General features: G+C 42.4%; 1 protein-coding gene across 2 annotated transcripts in view; it reads left to right on the plus strand.

Annotated features, from left to right (window-relative positions):
* Positions 1 to 3146, plus strand: part of LOC117354139 (serum paraoxonase/arylesterase 2-like) — a 70105-nt gene extending 66959 nt beyond the window's left edge. For both annotated transcript variants that reach the window (XM_033931094.1, XM_033931093.1), the window contains one exon: positions 2479 to 3146. In XM_033931094.1, the coding sequence (XP_033786985.1) occupies positions 2479 to 2646 (168 nt within the window). In that variant the 3' untranslated portion in view covers positions 2647 to 3146. The remainder of the gene's footprint in view (positions 1 to 2478) is intronic.
* The last annotated feature ends 13405 nt before the right edge of the window (positions 3147 to 16551 follow it).

Below are 16551 nucleotides of genomic sequence, written 5' to 3' on the forward strand. Positions count from 1 at the left end.
TGTCCTGTCTTAGGGACCACCAGGCCTTAAAGCATGCCCAAGGAGAGGCCTGCAAGGCATCATGGGAAGGAGGGGGTACAGGTGCAGAGTCTGGAAGGGAGGGTGGGAGGGCTGTTTGCAGAACTGGGCAGGGTAGGGCATCAATATAAATTGGGCACTTGAATATAAACCCTCGGTTTATTCATATTCAACTTAAACTTTTTCCTCCTTTTAGAAAAAAAAAAAAAAGTTACCTCTGTTTATATTCGGACAGCTTTACATTTGAATATATACGGTAAGCAGTGACATCTTCACATGTGCAATAGTTTGCTCTAATAGGGGACTAGGATTTGATATGAGCTTTTAATTGCTTTCATGTTTAAAAGGCTACATAGTCAAAAATATTTTATAGTACTGTAACATAGAAATGGAAAAATGGAGATAAGATAACTATCAGACAAAATTAAGATGTCCTCGATTTTGATTTTGTTTATGAATATACAGCATATCGATGTTTAAAGTTTGTGAAAATTCCTTCAAGTTTACAGCTTCCACCACCTTGGAATAACACAGGGTTCCCTGATTTACAGATGCCTAAATACAGCACGGGCACATATAACGTAGCAGTTATAAATCAATGGGGTTCCCAACCCTGTCCTGGAGGACCACCAGCCAGTCAGGTTTTCAGGACAACCCTAATCAATATGCAGGGAGCAGATTTGCATGTCCATCACCTCCATTATATGCAAATCTCTCTCTGCATATTGATTAGGGCTATACTAAAAACCCGACTGGCTGGTGATCCTCCGGGACAGGGTTGGGAACCACTGCTATAAATTATGGTTATAACTGGGAGCTCTGCCTATGCTCTGCCCTTGTGCCCACCCCTCCCCCACTCCACACTGTGTAAAATAGGCATACTTTAACAGAATAACACTTAGGCACTCTGCTGGCACTGTCACAGATCAAGAGTGCACGTACATGAGAAAGTGATAGTATTCTAAATATTTATATGCTCAAGTGGCATTGAAACATGGGCACATAAACTGTAGAACTGTTCTTCAAATGTCTCTTCCTATGCTGTTATGTGAGACACATTCTGGGTCTCCACACCAAAGAAGTTGTCAATCAAAGCACAAGAGTAGGTTGGGTTATCAAACAGCTGGATTTCCCTGGACATGTCCTCCTTTTCGAGGATATGTCCAAGGGTCCGGACGGCTTTTCAAAACTTGGCACTATGTTCAGGTTTTGTTTTTTTAAATCTTTATTGATTTTCATATATCAACAGTGCAATACAGAAGTATATAAACATATAATAAATCAAGAAAAGCACATTCATCTTACAGACTTACATGAGCATTTAAACCCACCCACCCACCCATCTAATAACTAGTCAACAAAAACATAAATATATAGATTCTTTCAATAACTTTTCCCTATTTAAAGTAGTAACATAATCCCACTCTCCTCCCACCCACCTGGGTGTATGTATTCAAAGGGCTAAAATTAAGACAAAAGTATCCTTTCCCCCACCCTCACCGTTCCCTGGATGTGTATGGAAATGTCCGGGTTTTGAAAAGCTTCCAGCTAGCAGCGACGGCATCTGCGCATGCATGGATGCAACGTGGTGATGTCACGTGCACGAGTGTGACATCATCGCTTCACACCGGTGCATGCGCAGAAGCCTTCCTGCCAAGCGAACAGGTTAAGGGGCGGGATTGGGGTTGATGGCAGAATGGGGCTTGACTCGGGCAGAACTGGGCAGGCCTGGGGCTGGGCCATGGGTCCAGATTTCCATTCCGGAAAATCTAGTAATCTTAAGAGTAGAAGGCCTTTTCTGATTGTGTGGTCCAATGGCATTTGAGCTTGAGCATTTGGAAGGAAGTATAAAACACCAAGGGGTCCTTGTACCAAGCTGCAGTAAAAGTCACTCTTAGGACACCCTTATGTGGGCTTCTCCCACTTGCTAAGGCCATTTTTACTGCAGACGGAAAATGAGCAATATAATATGATACAAACAAATATTCCAGCCTTTTTTTTCTAGTAATGGCAATGCACTAGTGTTTAACACACTCAAAACAAATACAGTTGTGAAAAAGACCACAGCACAAACAGCTGAAAAAGAGACCCAAGAAAGGTGAAATTTTAAGATGGGGGGGTGGGGGGTGCCTTTGTGGGGATTAGCAATTTGCACTAATGCCATCTTTATTTTCAGCCTTGGGTGGGTTATGAGCTTCTATGATTTATAAGAACACATTTTGTCCTTGAATCCGATGTTACAATTGCTTCAGCAACATTCAGTAGCAGTTTTTATATACATCTTTGGGATCAAGAAGAAAAACTCATGTATGAATTTAAATGGTCTTTGATTTCTTGCTGTTTTGGGGGGGGAAAAAAAAAAACCCCTAATAGATATGAGAAGAGAAGCCTGGTCAGGTGGTTGATGTTGCTGCCGCTAAACTTGTACCTTCATTCATCTTTTTTTGTTGTTTTGTTTAGGTTATCCGTGTGCAGAACATTCTGTCGGAGAAGCCTATTGTGACTCAGGTTTATGTTAACAACGGCTCTGTCCTGCAGGGCTCCTCAGTAGCCTGCGTGTATGACAAGAAGCTTCTGGTGGGAACCGTGTTCCACAGAGCCCTCTACTGCGAGCTGGAGGACCAATAACTTGCTTCATACTCACTGTATAGACTGCCATTCCCCAAACAGCTCTCACCAGCAGTGAAACAGTGCACTGCAATGTAGCACGCTTCCCTTACAAATCACGACAAGCAGCACTGTTCCAAGGTGCAAGGAAAGCTTCCAAATAATATTGTCAGTGTATATATCTGCAAATGTGGAGTTTGATAATGTGAATGTTGACAGAATAGCGGTCATACAATCTACTGCTTTTATGGGGCAAAGTCAAAGGATTAATTTGGGGAATGTGACCAATGTCCAGTTGCTTTTCACATTATCTCGCCCCTCACTTTATCCATAACATACATTTTTTTTGGTCAGTTCTATGAGCACCTATCCTGACCCTTCCCCTTCAATACTGTGCTGTCATTCTCTAGAACAGTGGTCTCAAACTCAAACCCTTTGCAGGACCACATTTTGGATTTGTAGGTACTTGGATGGTCTCAGAAAAACTAGTTAATGTCTTATTAAAGAAATGACAATTGTGCATGAGGTAAAACTCTTTATAGTTTATAAACGTTCCTTTTGGCTAAGTCTTAATAATAATATTGTAATTTATAGCTAAAGAGACATATGATCAAGAAACTGTTTTATTTTACTTTTATGATTATGATAAAGATACCGAGGGCCTCAAAATAGTACCTGGTGGGCTGCAGTTTGAGACCACTACTCTAGAAGAATAATTTGGGCAGGAAGAAACAAAATGACACTGACGAAAGTGGCCACAGAAAAAAAAAAAGCATAAAAGCTACATCATATGTTTCAAACTTAACAGTTTTGATAGGCATGGGAGTTCTTCCCTTTCTCCCTCCCCTTTCATGTGTATGTCAAATTTGTTTTTAATTTAATTATTATTAGATTGTAAGCTGCCTAGAAGGATTGCCAATGGGCGAGGCAGTAAATAAATAATTAACTTGAATCATCACCAGAGCTGATAAACAGAATGGCCGCTAGATATAATCATCATCTCCCTTCATTTAGAAACATTCCCTACCTCCTTTACTAAAGCATCACATGGGTTTTAGTGCCGGCAGGGGCGGTAAATGCTCCAACGCTCATAGAATTCCTATGAGCATCGGAGCAGTTACCAGCACTGCCAGCGCTAAAACTCGCGTGACACGTTAGTAAAGGAGAGGGATAGAAACGTCAAAGGCCGAATAGCCCACCCACAATATCCACTTTCTCCTCTTCTCGAGACCTTGCATGCTTAGGGAGAAGAGGAGATACAGAAATATCTTTTCGGTTGTGTAAGCTCTTCGTGGTATGTCTTTGTTGTCATCCTTATCAATGCTAATGAATCCTAATGGCCTGTAATAAGAATGTCAATTTGAGGTTAAAGAAGCTTTATGGCAGGGAAGTGTAGAAGTAGTTCTGATGACAGAGTTTACTGTCAAGTTCAGTAGTGGTGACTGAGGGGGGCATTAAAAGGTGACCAATGGCCTGTAGTGCACTCATTACTGACCACAGCCCTCTATTACTGTATATGACTGAAAAGCAAAAGAGAGGGACACTTACAAAAGACTATTTTTATACTAAAAATAAAAAATTAAATGAGCCCAAAATGTGCTCCCGTTAGTTCTATAACAGATCTCCCATTTTTGCTGAATAAATTGTACCTTTTATAGACCAATGGAGAAAAAAACTACAAAATGTGAACTTGTTAAAACTAGCAAAATTTTCTCATGTAAAACAGAATTAGTGCAATAAAAATGCTTCCAACTGGGTTGGAGAGAGATCTGTGAAATTTCCTCTGTTATTCAATAACTACAAGAAAAACTTTGCCAGAGGCAGGGCTGAATTTACCTCTGAGGTATCCCCAGGCAAAAGAATGGGATTCATTCCAAAGATGACCCATGTATGCATCCTACCCACTGTCTCCCTTTGTCCCCATGCCCATTTCTCTCACCTCTATTGCATATCCTTCTCTCTGTTTCTCCTCTCCCACATCCTTCTCTGTTCTCTTCATCTTCTGCCCTGCTTTCTTCTTTCTCTCTTCATTCCTGTCCTGTGTCCTCTTCTCTTACTTTTCATGAGAGCTCATGTCCTTTTATCGTTCTTTCACCTTGCATCCCTCCTTTCCTCCTTTCTTCATGGAGGTAAAATCCATGAACCGTTATTAAGTTAAACCGGGGGAAATCTGAGGGTACATACCGTGGAATCTTGCTACTTTTGGCATTCTGCCAGGTATGGTTAGAAATAGGATACTGGGTTAAATGGACCTTTGATCTGGCCCAGTATTGCAATTCTTATGTTCTACCATATGCTCCCCCTTATATCCTGATGCACCTTTTCCCATCTCATTTGCTGCCTTAGGTCCTTCTCTCTTCCCCACATCCCACTCTTAATCCCCCATCCCTACTTTATTTTACTTGGTACCTCTGTCTCTCCCCCCAACTCCTGAGTTCTTCTGTCTCTACTGCTTGTTTCTCCTTTCCAGTTTATGTCCTCCTCTTTCTTCCCTCCAGCCTTGCATATTTTTCTCTCTATCTCTCTTTATTATTCATGGCTGCTTGTATCCCTCATTCTTTCTCTATTCCTCCCTGCCTCATGTCTTTCTCTCTCCCCTTGTATCCTGCCTCCTTCCCCAATCCCCACCATGCTTCCTTCTTTTTTTCTTTGCCTTTATATCACTTTCTTCCATTCTTCATATCCAGTTGTCTTTCCCTAGGTCCACCTGTCTTATCCTGTATCCCCTGTCTGCCTCTGCTCTCTTCTGTACTTATCCCACATCCCTCCCTCATTCTCTCACTTAGCCCCAGTTCACCCCCCTCTCCATCCCTGCCTTCGTAGTCCAGTTTTCTCTCTTCAACTCTGTCCTATATACCTCTCTGTTCCCCTTCTACCATGCCCTCCCCTGCCTTATATCTATCCCTCTCTTTCTCTTGTCACTCTCCCTATCTCCATTCTGGCCTACATTCTATTCCCATTTCCCCCTCTGCTTGGTTTCCCCAATCCTTGTTTACCAGCTGTCCATCCTCTCTCTTCCTTCACCTTCTGCCCCATGTCCTTTTTCTCTCCCCCATTCCACGTACTAGAAGGCAAAATGAGAAAACATGGAGTCGGTTCACATTTATGCACAAAATAGTCACAACTACCCCTGTACTTACCCAACCTTTCCAGAAACGTATTTTGGTGAGCTTTTAACCTTACATATGAATTTTAATCCCTAAATAACAAAAACAGATTCTTGTAACATAGGCCAGTTGGTTCCTGATAAAGGTAATGACAACTATTTCAGCCTCTTCTCTTTTTTTCTCTGGCTTACACTGCAGTGGTTTGGTATATCACGTGTTTGTGCTCAATCTGATACACAACATTTATACATTAAAGCATTGATTTTTGCACCCATTGCCAAAGCTTGAGTCTTAAATCAGGTAGCATCCCTTGTCCCCAAAAAGAACTGTTGCTCTTAGTTATGAGATATACCAGCATAAGACAGACAGATGAGATCTCTTAGAGCACGTGCCAAACACAAAGCCCGCGGGGTGAATCCAGCCCAACTGGCCATTTTATACGGCCCACAGTAACTATGTACCTTACATTATACCAGGGGTGTCCAACCCATGGGCCACATTCGGCCCGGTAAGGTGTTTCGTGCAGCCTGGCTTGAGGGCGATGCAGCATTTTGCTTATTGCCACCCCCAGGTGTTTACCTTCTGGCCGGCTCCCTCCTCCTCACTGCCGCAGGCATTTCTCTGCACAAAGGCATGGGTGACGGCTCCTCACATGTCCCACGGCTGAGCCGGAAGCCTTCCCTCTGACGTTGTAATGTCGGAGAGAAGGCTTCTGGCTCAGCTGCGAGACACGTGTAGGAGCTGGCCAGAAGGTAAACACCTGCCAGAGGGAGGGAAGGAGAGTGGCATGGTGGTTCTCAAGAGGGAGGGAATACAAACTTCGGACAAATGATGGAAGGAAGGAGGGAGGAGGCATGAACTTAGGATGCAGAAGGAAGTGAAGGAAGGAGGGAGGGGGCATGAACCTGGGACACAGAATGAAGGGAAGGAGGGAGGGGAGCATGAGCCATAAAATGGAGGGAGTGATGGAAAGATGCTGAGGTGAGGGAGGGAATAGAAAGAGAGAATTGGGTGTTTGAGAGAGGGAAAGAGAGATGGTGCACAAGGGGAGATGAAGAAAGAGAATTGTTAGGCAGAGAGAGGGAGGGAGAGAGAATTATTGGACATGGTGGTGGGAGAGGAGTGAGGTAGATTTTATGTTAAGGTACAAGACAATCCCAATGATGTGGACTAGATCAGTAGTAAAGCTTCTTGTTTTAGTTTATTTCTTTAAGCACTATGATGCACCTATATTTTGTTATTCATGTAACAAATGGAAATATAGAATAATTAAAAACCCCCAACTAATCCTTATTTCACACTGAATATCTTTTGGACTATAATGTATCTTAAATATAAAATTCTTTAGATTTTTTTTTCTTCAAAAAAGCATTTTTTTAAAAATCCACTTTATATAATAAAAATTTGATTTTTTTTAATCATTAATTTTTATCTACTCTGGTAGCATATGACAAGATGACTTCAAAGCATATTTTTGAGCTCCCTAACTTGTAACATGAGAATGTTACTGGCCAGACTTTACAGTAGATATCCTGCAAACAACGGGATGATTGGATAGGCTGGATTGAGCATGGAAGGCAATTTCAACATTTGGAACCTAGGACATTACCAGGTGGACTTTATGGTCTGTGGCCCAGAAATACCAAAGAAGAGACAAGTTAATTTAATCATGAATTTTTTATGGGTATAACCTATGGGCAGAATGGATGGTCTGCCGTCATTTACTATTTTAGATGCATAGGGAAGAGAGAGATGAGAGGAAGTAATGCTGGATGTGGTGGTGGAGAGGGAACAGTGGGATGGATGGAAAAGTATACAAGAAGGGCCTCAAGGAGATGGAGAAGGTGGGAGGAATACTAGGATCCATGTTACTTACAAATTCAACAAGAACAGTTTAAAAAATGGAGCACGTTCTTAACCTGAGGCATATGCGGCCTGTGGTGGGTGGCCTCTAGTGTGTGACCTATTAGATAGGCCGGGGTAATTTATTATGATTTGAAGAGGGTGTGAGAGCTGAGTTTAGAGAGCCTTGGTGAATCTAACACCCAATAAATCTTGCTACTTTGAGCATTCTGCCAGGTACTGTTAGAACTAGGATACTGGGTTAAATGGACCTTTGATCTGGCCCAGTATTGCAACTCTTATGTTCTCATATGCTCCCCCTTACATTCTGATCCACCATTTTCCCTCTCATTCGCTGCCTTAGGTTCTTCCCCACATCCCACTCCTAATCCCCCATCCCTACTTTACATACCTCTGTCTCTCCCCCCAACTCCTGAGTTCCTCTGTCTCTTCTACTTGTATTTCCTTTCCAGTTTTATGTCCTCCTCTTTCTTCCCTCCAGCCTTGCATTTTTTTCTCTCTATCACTCTTTATTATTCATGGCTGCTTGTATCCCTCATTCCTTCTCTATTCCTCCCTGCCTCATGTCTTTCTCTCTCCCCTTGTATCCAGCCTCCTTTCTTAATCCCCACCATGCTTCCTTCTTTTTTTCTTTGCCTTTGTATCACTTTCTTCCATTCTTCATATCCAGTTGTCTTTCCCTAGGTCCATCTGTCTTATCCTGTAACCCCTCTCTACCCCCGGAAGAGGGTGAACAACCTGTCCTTATCTACTAAGTCTATTCCCTTCAGTACCTTGAATTTTTCGATCATGTCCCCTCTCAATCTCCTCTGTTCGAGGGAGAAGAGGCCCAGTTTCTCTAATCTTTTGCTGTATGGCAACTCCTCCAGCCCCTTAACCATCTTAGTTGCTCTTCTCCGGACCCTTTCGAGTAGTCCCGTGTCCTTCTTCATGAATGGCAACCAGTGCTGGATGCAGTACTCTAGGTGAGGGCACACCATTGCCTGGTACAGTGGCATGATAACCTTCTCTGATCTGTTCGTGATGCCCTTCTTTATCATTCCAAGCATTCTGTTCGCTCTTTTCACCACCGCTTAACATTGTGTGGACGGCTTCATTGACTTGTCGATCAGAACTCCCAAGTCTCTTTCCTGGGAGATCTCTCCAAGTACCGCCATGGACATCCTATATTTGTGCATGAGATTTTTATTACCGACATGCATCACTTTACACTTATCCACGTTGAATCTCATCTGCCATGTCGATGCCCATTCCTCGAGCCTGATTATGTCACATTGCAGATCTTCGCAATCCCCCTGTGTCTTCACTACTCTGAATAACTTTGTATCATCCACAAATTTAATCACTTCACTCATCGTACCTTTGTCCAGATCGTTTATAAAGATGTTGAAGAGCATGGGTCTAAGCACCAAGCCCTGTGGCACCCCACTGGTGACGCTCTTCCAGTCTGAGTATTGTCCATTTACCCCCACTCTCTGTTTCCTATGTTCCAGCCAGTTTTTAATCCACGTGAGTATTTCACCCTCGATTCCATGGCTCGCAATTTTCTGAAGTAGTCGTTCATGCGGAACCTTGTCAAACACCTTCTGAAAATCCAGATATACAATGTCGACCAGGTCGCCCTTGTCTATCTGCCCTTGAAGAAGTGCAGCAAGTTTGTCAGACAAGATCTGCCTTTGCTAAAACTGTGCTGGCTGGTCCTCATCAGACCGTGTCCGTCAAGGTAATCAATAATGTGGTCCATCAGCGCCTCTACCATCTTTCCCGGTACCGAGGTCAGACTCACCAGTCTGTAGTTTCCCAGATTTCCCCTTGAACCTTTTTTGAAGATCGGCGTAACATTTGCCACTTTCTAGTCTTCCGAAATCCTTACCGATTTGATCGACAGATTGGCTATTAGTTGAAGCAGTTCAGCTATAGTCCCTTTCAGTTCCTTGATGACCCTCGGATGGATACCATCCGGTCCTGGGGATTTATCGCTCTTAAGCCTATCAATCTGCCTGAAATACCTCTTCTAGACTGACTGTCAACCCTGTCAGTTTTCTGTTTTCGCTTCTAGCATATAGCCTGATGGGTTACAGTATGCTGTGTATATTCTCTTTGGTAAATACAGACACAAAAAATGTGTTCAGTCTGTCGGCCATTGCTTTGTACTCCTTTAGCACTTCCTTTATTCCATGGGAAATGAGAGAGATTCCAGGCTATGGGAAGGAGAGGAGAAAGATGCCAGACCATATGAGGGGGAAGGGGGGAGACAGAGTTGTCTGACCATGGTTGATGAATGAGATGATGCACACTGATAGAGGGGAAGGATAGACAGAGGGAGGAGATGGTGCACAGCAATGGGTGCAGCAGGGAAAAGATAAGAAGAAATGCTTCTTATGGATAGATGGGAATAGGGGAGAAGAAAGAGGGAGCAGATGGCACACGTAGATAGATGGGAAGGGAAGACATGGAAAAGTAGATATATTTTGAGAAGAAAGCAAAAAAATGGAATAAAGTTGAATGTTAAAAGTTAATGCTAAAGATGGATGTATAACAAAACACAAAAGACCCCCCTCTCATCAATACTGGGCAAGTTTCTCAAATAATATCATCATATGACATTCAAAGACTTTTAAATATTTAAATGTGCTCATAAGCTCTTCAGCAAGGCGCCACAGCAGCGGAAAGGTGCTTGAATTTTAATCATAACACATTGGATGGAGCAAGGATACTTGCTTCTACTGGAGTGGCAAATGTTATGGCTCTACAAAAGTTGTTTAACAGTAGACCACTTATCTGAAAAGGTCAGTTCACGGCTCCAACACAGTCTGTGTTTTGCTACACTACATCAGGAAGCTGGAAGGATGAGCTTTTTATATTGATTTTATTTGCAGTACCTAAGAACAAAAACAAGCCATGAAAATTGTGCTCATAGTTAAAAAACAAAAGACATTATAAAATATAACAACCATGTATCTAGAACATTTTGTTTTATATGTTGATACGTGGTTGTTATATATTTATAATGAATTTACCCACCAAAAATTAAAATTAATCCTAGCATGATTTTTCCAATTATGAGTAATCAGTTGAACCCCTATTCCTGTCAAGATCATGAAAAGGCAACTTTTATATTTATCTAAAGTAGGTTTAACATGAAGTAATGTACCACATATTATCGCCTCATATGACAAAGGGATAGATGATTCAAGAATGAGATTAATTTGTCCCCAAATTGACTTTCAGAAACCAAGTATCAATGGACAAAAATATAACAGATGATCCAAAGTCCCTATATTAATATGACAAAATGCCAGCATCTATTAGATTTAGAATTGTCTATTTTTTGTAAATGAACTGGGGTCCAAAAAATCCTATGCAATAAAAATAACCATGTTTATCTCATAGATGCTGACGCTGTACATTTCAACCTCCAAGTCCAAATTTGTTGGCAACAAAATAATTTTATTTTCAATTTAGTGATAGAATAGTTTTGAGAATTTACATCTGTTGTCTATATTTTGTACTGTTCAGGAAGAAATGTATTTGTTTCTATTTCTCTGGGGTTGTACTGCATGCAGAGTCTTGAATCTTAGAGTTTCATTTGTATATATTAGTACTTTTAGTTTGTGGCCCCATATTTGCATAGAGGTTATCTGTGTTCTGGTAGGAATGAATGTTGAGAAGCATACTGTGTACTTTGTGTAGTTTAATTTTGTGGTTAACCATTATGTGTTGTTAATAGGATTATATTGTGTGTACATATGAAAAATGAATGGAAAAATGATATTACAATTAGTACTTGTAAACTTGTACAGCACTTACAGTACAGACATAACATGCAGACTTAAAAATACAAACTTAGTGGACATAAGATGGTTTAAATTGCAGCATTTTCAGTATAGATATAGCATAACATAGAGGTAAAATAGCTTTTTATTTGCAGGTGGGTGCATCGTTGATGTTGTAGAATGTGGTAGTAATTCAAGTTATATTTGCGATGGCATATGAGTTTTAGTGAGATTCTGTTTGGTGTATTAGGCAGTGCCTTTGAGATCCATCCGTCAAGGGTGCAGACTCAGGTCGTTATGGAGCTGGGTTTGTAAAGAAGAAGGTTTTCACGGCCTTCCTGAAGTTCCATAGACTGTCTAACGATCTAATGGACGGGGGGATGATGTGCCATAATCTGAGTATGTAATGAGAATAAGAGTGTTTTCGGGCTGTCTCAGATGTGAGTGAGCGTCCAGGTGGTAGGACCAGCTGTTTTTCTTCTTGAGATCTCAGTGATCAGTTGGGAACATAAATTTGTAGTTTTGATGCTATGTAGTTCGGTGTCATCTTGTGGAATGTCTTAAAGGCTAACATCAAGGCTTTAAAGGTGCATCATTTTTGATAGGCAGCCAGTGCATGGATGTTAGTGCATGGATGCTAAATGGGGGAGGGGGAAGAGAGACAAGGTAATGCTGGGGGATGAGGACATGTTAGATGGGGAAGAAATAGAGAAAATGTTGGATTATGGGTACGTAAGAGAGAGAGAGACAGAGACAGAGGAGATCCTGGATGGCTGTAGTCAAGGAAGAGAGGAGACTCTGGATAGAACGGAGGAAAGAGGTGACACTGAAAGGAGATGGAGAGGGGGGAAACAGTGGATGGAAGGGAGTAGGAAAGACTGGTTGAAAAGGAGAGAGAGGGAGGAGACACTGGATGGAATAAGAGGAGAGAGAGAGTGGAGGGAAGTGATAAAGTTAATGAAAGTCTGAGAAATATGAGGAAGGAATGGGAAGGTCAGGGTGAGGGTGAGGGAAAGAGATGAAAACTTTAGGAATATATAGTAAAAAGAAGGAAATTGAAGACTGGGTAGTAATAGTAAAACTGCTTAGCTTCCACCAAACTATTAACCAGAAAGAGGCAAGCTGTTTCTCTCTACTCTAAACCTCTCCCTTCCCCTTCTGACTCCAAATGACAGTATTCAAATCCAGATTCAAAGCCCACTTCTTTGAAGGTGCTTTCAATTCCAAAAATCCAACCCTCCTTACACGCATCAATATCTGTCTTATCATTACCTCTGTAATAGAGAATGACACAGTGGCTGTTACCCGCGGGTAGTTGTGGGTATCCCGCTAAAATGGTGAGGGGGGAAAAAGTGCTCACTGTAGATAAGGCGACAAAGCCATCCACCGCCCCGTGGAGCAATGAATGGCCTTGTCCCCGCAGTTAAGGGAGGGAACGCGCGCGGCCCCCCTCCCTCCCTCCCTCCTTCCTACTTACCTGAATCTATCTATCTCCCTTCCTCCCCCTTACCTTCGCGGCACGTTTTAAGTAACTTCTTCTCAAAGCCGTCAGAGCCTGCAAGCAATAGCGTGTGTGTGGGTGGAAGCTTCTCCTCTGATGCAACTTCCATTTTTGTCAGAAGAGAAGCTTCCACCCACATACGCATGCTACTGTTTGAAGGCTCTGACGGTTTTGAAGAAGTTACTCAAAATGCGCCGCGAAGGTAAAGGGGAGAGAGGGAGATAGATAGATTTGGGTAGGTAGGAAGGAGGGAGGGGGCCGCGCGAGGGGTGCCGAAGGGCGGTGAGGTGGCGAGAGGGAAGGGTGGTGGAGGAAAGAAACAGATACTGAAAGGAAATAGGGAAAACAGAGTGGGGAGAAGACGCTGAAGGGAAATGGGGAAGACAGAGTGAGGAGAAGATGCTGAAGGGAAATGGGGAAAACAGAGTGGGGAGAAGACACTGAAGGGAAATGGGCAACAGAGAGTGGAGAGAAGATGCTGAAGGGAAATGGGGATGACAGAGTGGGGAGAAGACGCTGAAGGGAATGGGGAAGACAGAGTGGGGAGACGACGCTGGAAGGGAAGAAGACAGAGATGCCAGACTATGGAGCAGCAGTGTGAAGAAGATGGGTATCAGATCAATTGGGGGGGGGGGGGTGAAGGGAGAGGCACAGTAACAGAGCAAATGGAAGGAATTGAATGAGAAGATGAGGGAAGCAGAAACCAGACATCAAAGGTAGAAAAAAAAATTATAGTTATTTTATTTTTTTTGCTTTAGGATCAAGTAGTATATTAGTTGTGTTTATAAAAATTTATAAACAAAGCCCTGCCAGCTGAACATTTCTTTCTCTAGTTCAGCAGTCAGAACTTTGATTTGTAAGGAAGGAATAAGCTAAATATTGCAGTACTGAGGCTTGTATGGATGTTGTGGGGATAGTAGTCGCGGGGACGGGGCGAGGTCAGTGGTTGAGGGGATGGGGCGGGGACAGTGGTAACAGGGCGTGACAGGGACAGTGGTCACGGGGACGGGACAGGGACAAATTTTTTCCTCGTGTCATTCTCTACTCTGTAATTCCCCCACCTGAGCACTGTGTATTGATGCATCTTCTTGTCCAGTTTGTCTTGACTAGATTATAAGCTCTTTTGAGCAGAGACTGTCTCTTCTGTGTTTTGATGTACAGTGCTGTGCATGTCTAGTAGCGCTATAGAAATGATTAATAGTAGTGGTAAATCTGGACAGAGAGACAGAAAAATAAATGGAAGAAATTGAAAGGACAAGGTCTGTGCTGGAGATGTATATAATGGAAGATGTGAAGAATCAGGAGAAGAGAGAAAAACGACAAATGAACAGAAAAAATAGAAAGTGTAAATTTCAAAAACTGACATATTACATATAAATAAAAAATGGAAAATAAGCTGGTAGCTTTCAATTGGAGTAAGCTACAATACTACATTTTTCAGAGACACAATAGAAGCATTCTTGCCTGCTGTGTTCACAAATAATCCTACTGTACCTTTACTGTTGACATAGGTGTTGCCTCCCCCCACCACAAAGAATTAAGCTAAAGTCATATTATTTGTGGTAGTAATGGTGGGAAGATCACAGGGGGGAAGGGAGGAAAAGGCAGGAGAGGGGATTGGAGGCCCCCCTTCTTAATTTCTGCTCTGAGCCCCACAATGTCTAAATCCAACCCTGTGACCACCTCAACTGCATAAGAACATAATAATAATACTAACTTTATTCTTTTTATACCGCCATCACCAGCAGTTCTAGGTGGTTTACATAAAAGAAGAACTGGACAATCAGTGAAAATACAATTGCCAATGGTCCATCAAGCCCAGTAGCCCGTTCTCACGGTGGTCAATCCAAGTCACTAGTACCCGGCTAAAACCCATGAAGTAGCAACATTCCAAGCCACTGATCCAGGGCAAGCAGTGGCTTCCCCCATGTCTTTCTCAACAGACTATAGACTTTTCCTCCAGGAAATTGCCCAAACCCTTCTTAAAAGGGATTTCTGTTCTTATTTCCCCAGTGTAACTTTCCATAAGGAGTCTTGTTGCTTGGAGTTTCCATTTTAGCTTTCATCTGCATACAGTATTTCTAATTATAGTCACTTATTCTGTATTTAATGAAGGTTCTTTGTTGGTGTTTAACCTGTGCAACCAATGTCAGATATTCTGCTATTGTATACTGTAGCTTTTGCGCAGGGATCTGTAGCAGTGTAGCTGGTTCTACGTTCCCAAAAGAAGGACTAAGGGTATTCTATGTTTGTGGCTGTGACTCCTGGAAAGTTACTTTTTTCTGGTATGGATGGTTTGTTTCATAGATAATGAGGCGCGGCCCTAATGTAGTAAACTGCACTATCCTCTAGCACAGTGTTTTTCAACCTTTTTTGGGCAAAGGTACACTTGTTTCATGAAAAAAATCACGAGGCACACCACCATTAGAAAATGTTAAAAAATTTAACTCTCTGCCTATATTGACTATATATAAAGTAATTCTCTTGAATAGGAATCAAATAAACACAAAGAAAGTATTTTATAATTACTTTATTACAAAATAAAAATTATAAAATACTTTATTCAGTGCGAAACCTGGGCCTGTTTGGCTGAACACAAAGCTGATATTCTGGCTGGAATCGAAGAAAGACACACACGTAGCTCTTCGTCAACAGCTCTCAGTCTCTCTCTGTATTTGGTTTTTATAGCATACAAAAATAGACAAATATACCCTCCATCCTTTTTATTAAACCACAATAGCAGTTTTTAGCGCAGGGAGCTGCGCTGAATGCCCAGCACTGCTCTTGACGCTCATAGGCTCCCTGCGCTAAAAACCACTATTGCGGTTTAGTAAAAGGTGACCATATTGTAAAATATAGACAGCAGATATAAATTCAGAACTGTGCATAGTAAGTGAAGGGAAGTTTTCATCTCTGGGAATTTACCCAGTTAACTATTAAGTTATTTGGGCAAATTCCTTTGAAAACTGTGGTAATACTGCCTCCACTTTGCTAAATTTAAAATAAAATCATTTTTCCTACCTTGTCTGGTGATTTCTGGTTGCACTTTCTTCTTCTGACTGTGCATTCAATCTTTCTTCCCTTTTATCAGCCTGTATGCTTTCTCTCCTCCACACCTCATTCCCTCCCCCAACTTTTTCTTCCTCTCTCCCTGACCTTTCTTTCTTTTTTTCTGTTTCTCTTCTTTCCTTCTGTTTCCCTGCCTGTCCCCTTTCTTTCTTTCTCCCTGCCGTTCCCCAAGCCACTGCCACTGCCGCTGCCATCGGGGAACAGGACCCACCAATGGATAACAGGCCCCAAAGCCGACGCCGACGCATGCTCTCCGTGACGTCAATTCTGCAATCGGAGAGGAAGTTCCGCCCAGCCAGGCAGCGATTGGTTGGCCCGAACTTCCTCTCCGACTAAAGAATTGACGTCGGGGAGAATTAGACTTATCTGCTCGATAGATTAGATCGCCAAGACAAAGTGAGTCCTGGGTGATAGACTCACTTTGCCTTGGCGAGCTACTGGCGCCCCTGCCTCGGGCCCCCTGTCAGCTCCGGGCCCGGCGGCCCTGCGGCACACCAGGCAGCATCTCGCGGCACACTAGTGTGCCGCGGAACAGCGGTTGAAAAACACTGCTCTAGCATAGCAATTTAATATTGATTTTTCTAAGCTCATCTGACTTCCAATGCAATAA

The sequence above is a fragment of the Geotrypetes seraphini genome, chromosome 2, assembly GCF_902459505.1.
Source record: "Geotrypetes seraphini chromosome 2, aGeoSer1.1, whole genome shotgun sequence".
Taxonomy (NCBI): Eukaryota; Metazoa; Chordata; class Amphibia; order Gymnophiona; family Dermophiidae; genus Geotrypetes; species Geotrypetes seraphini.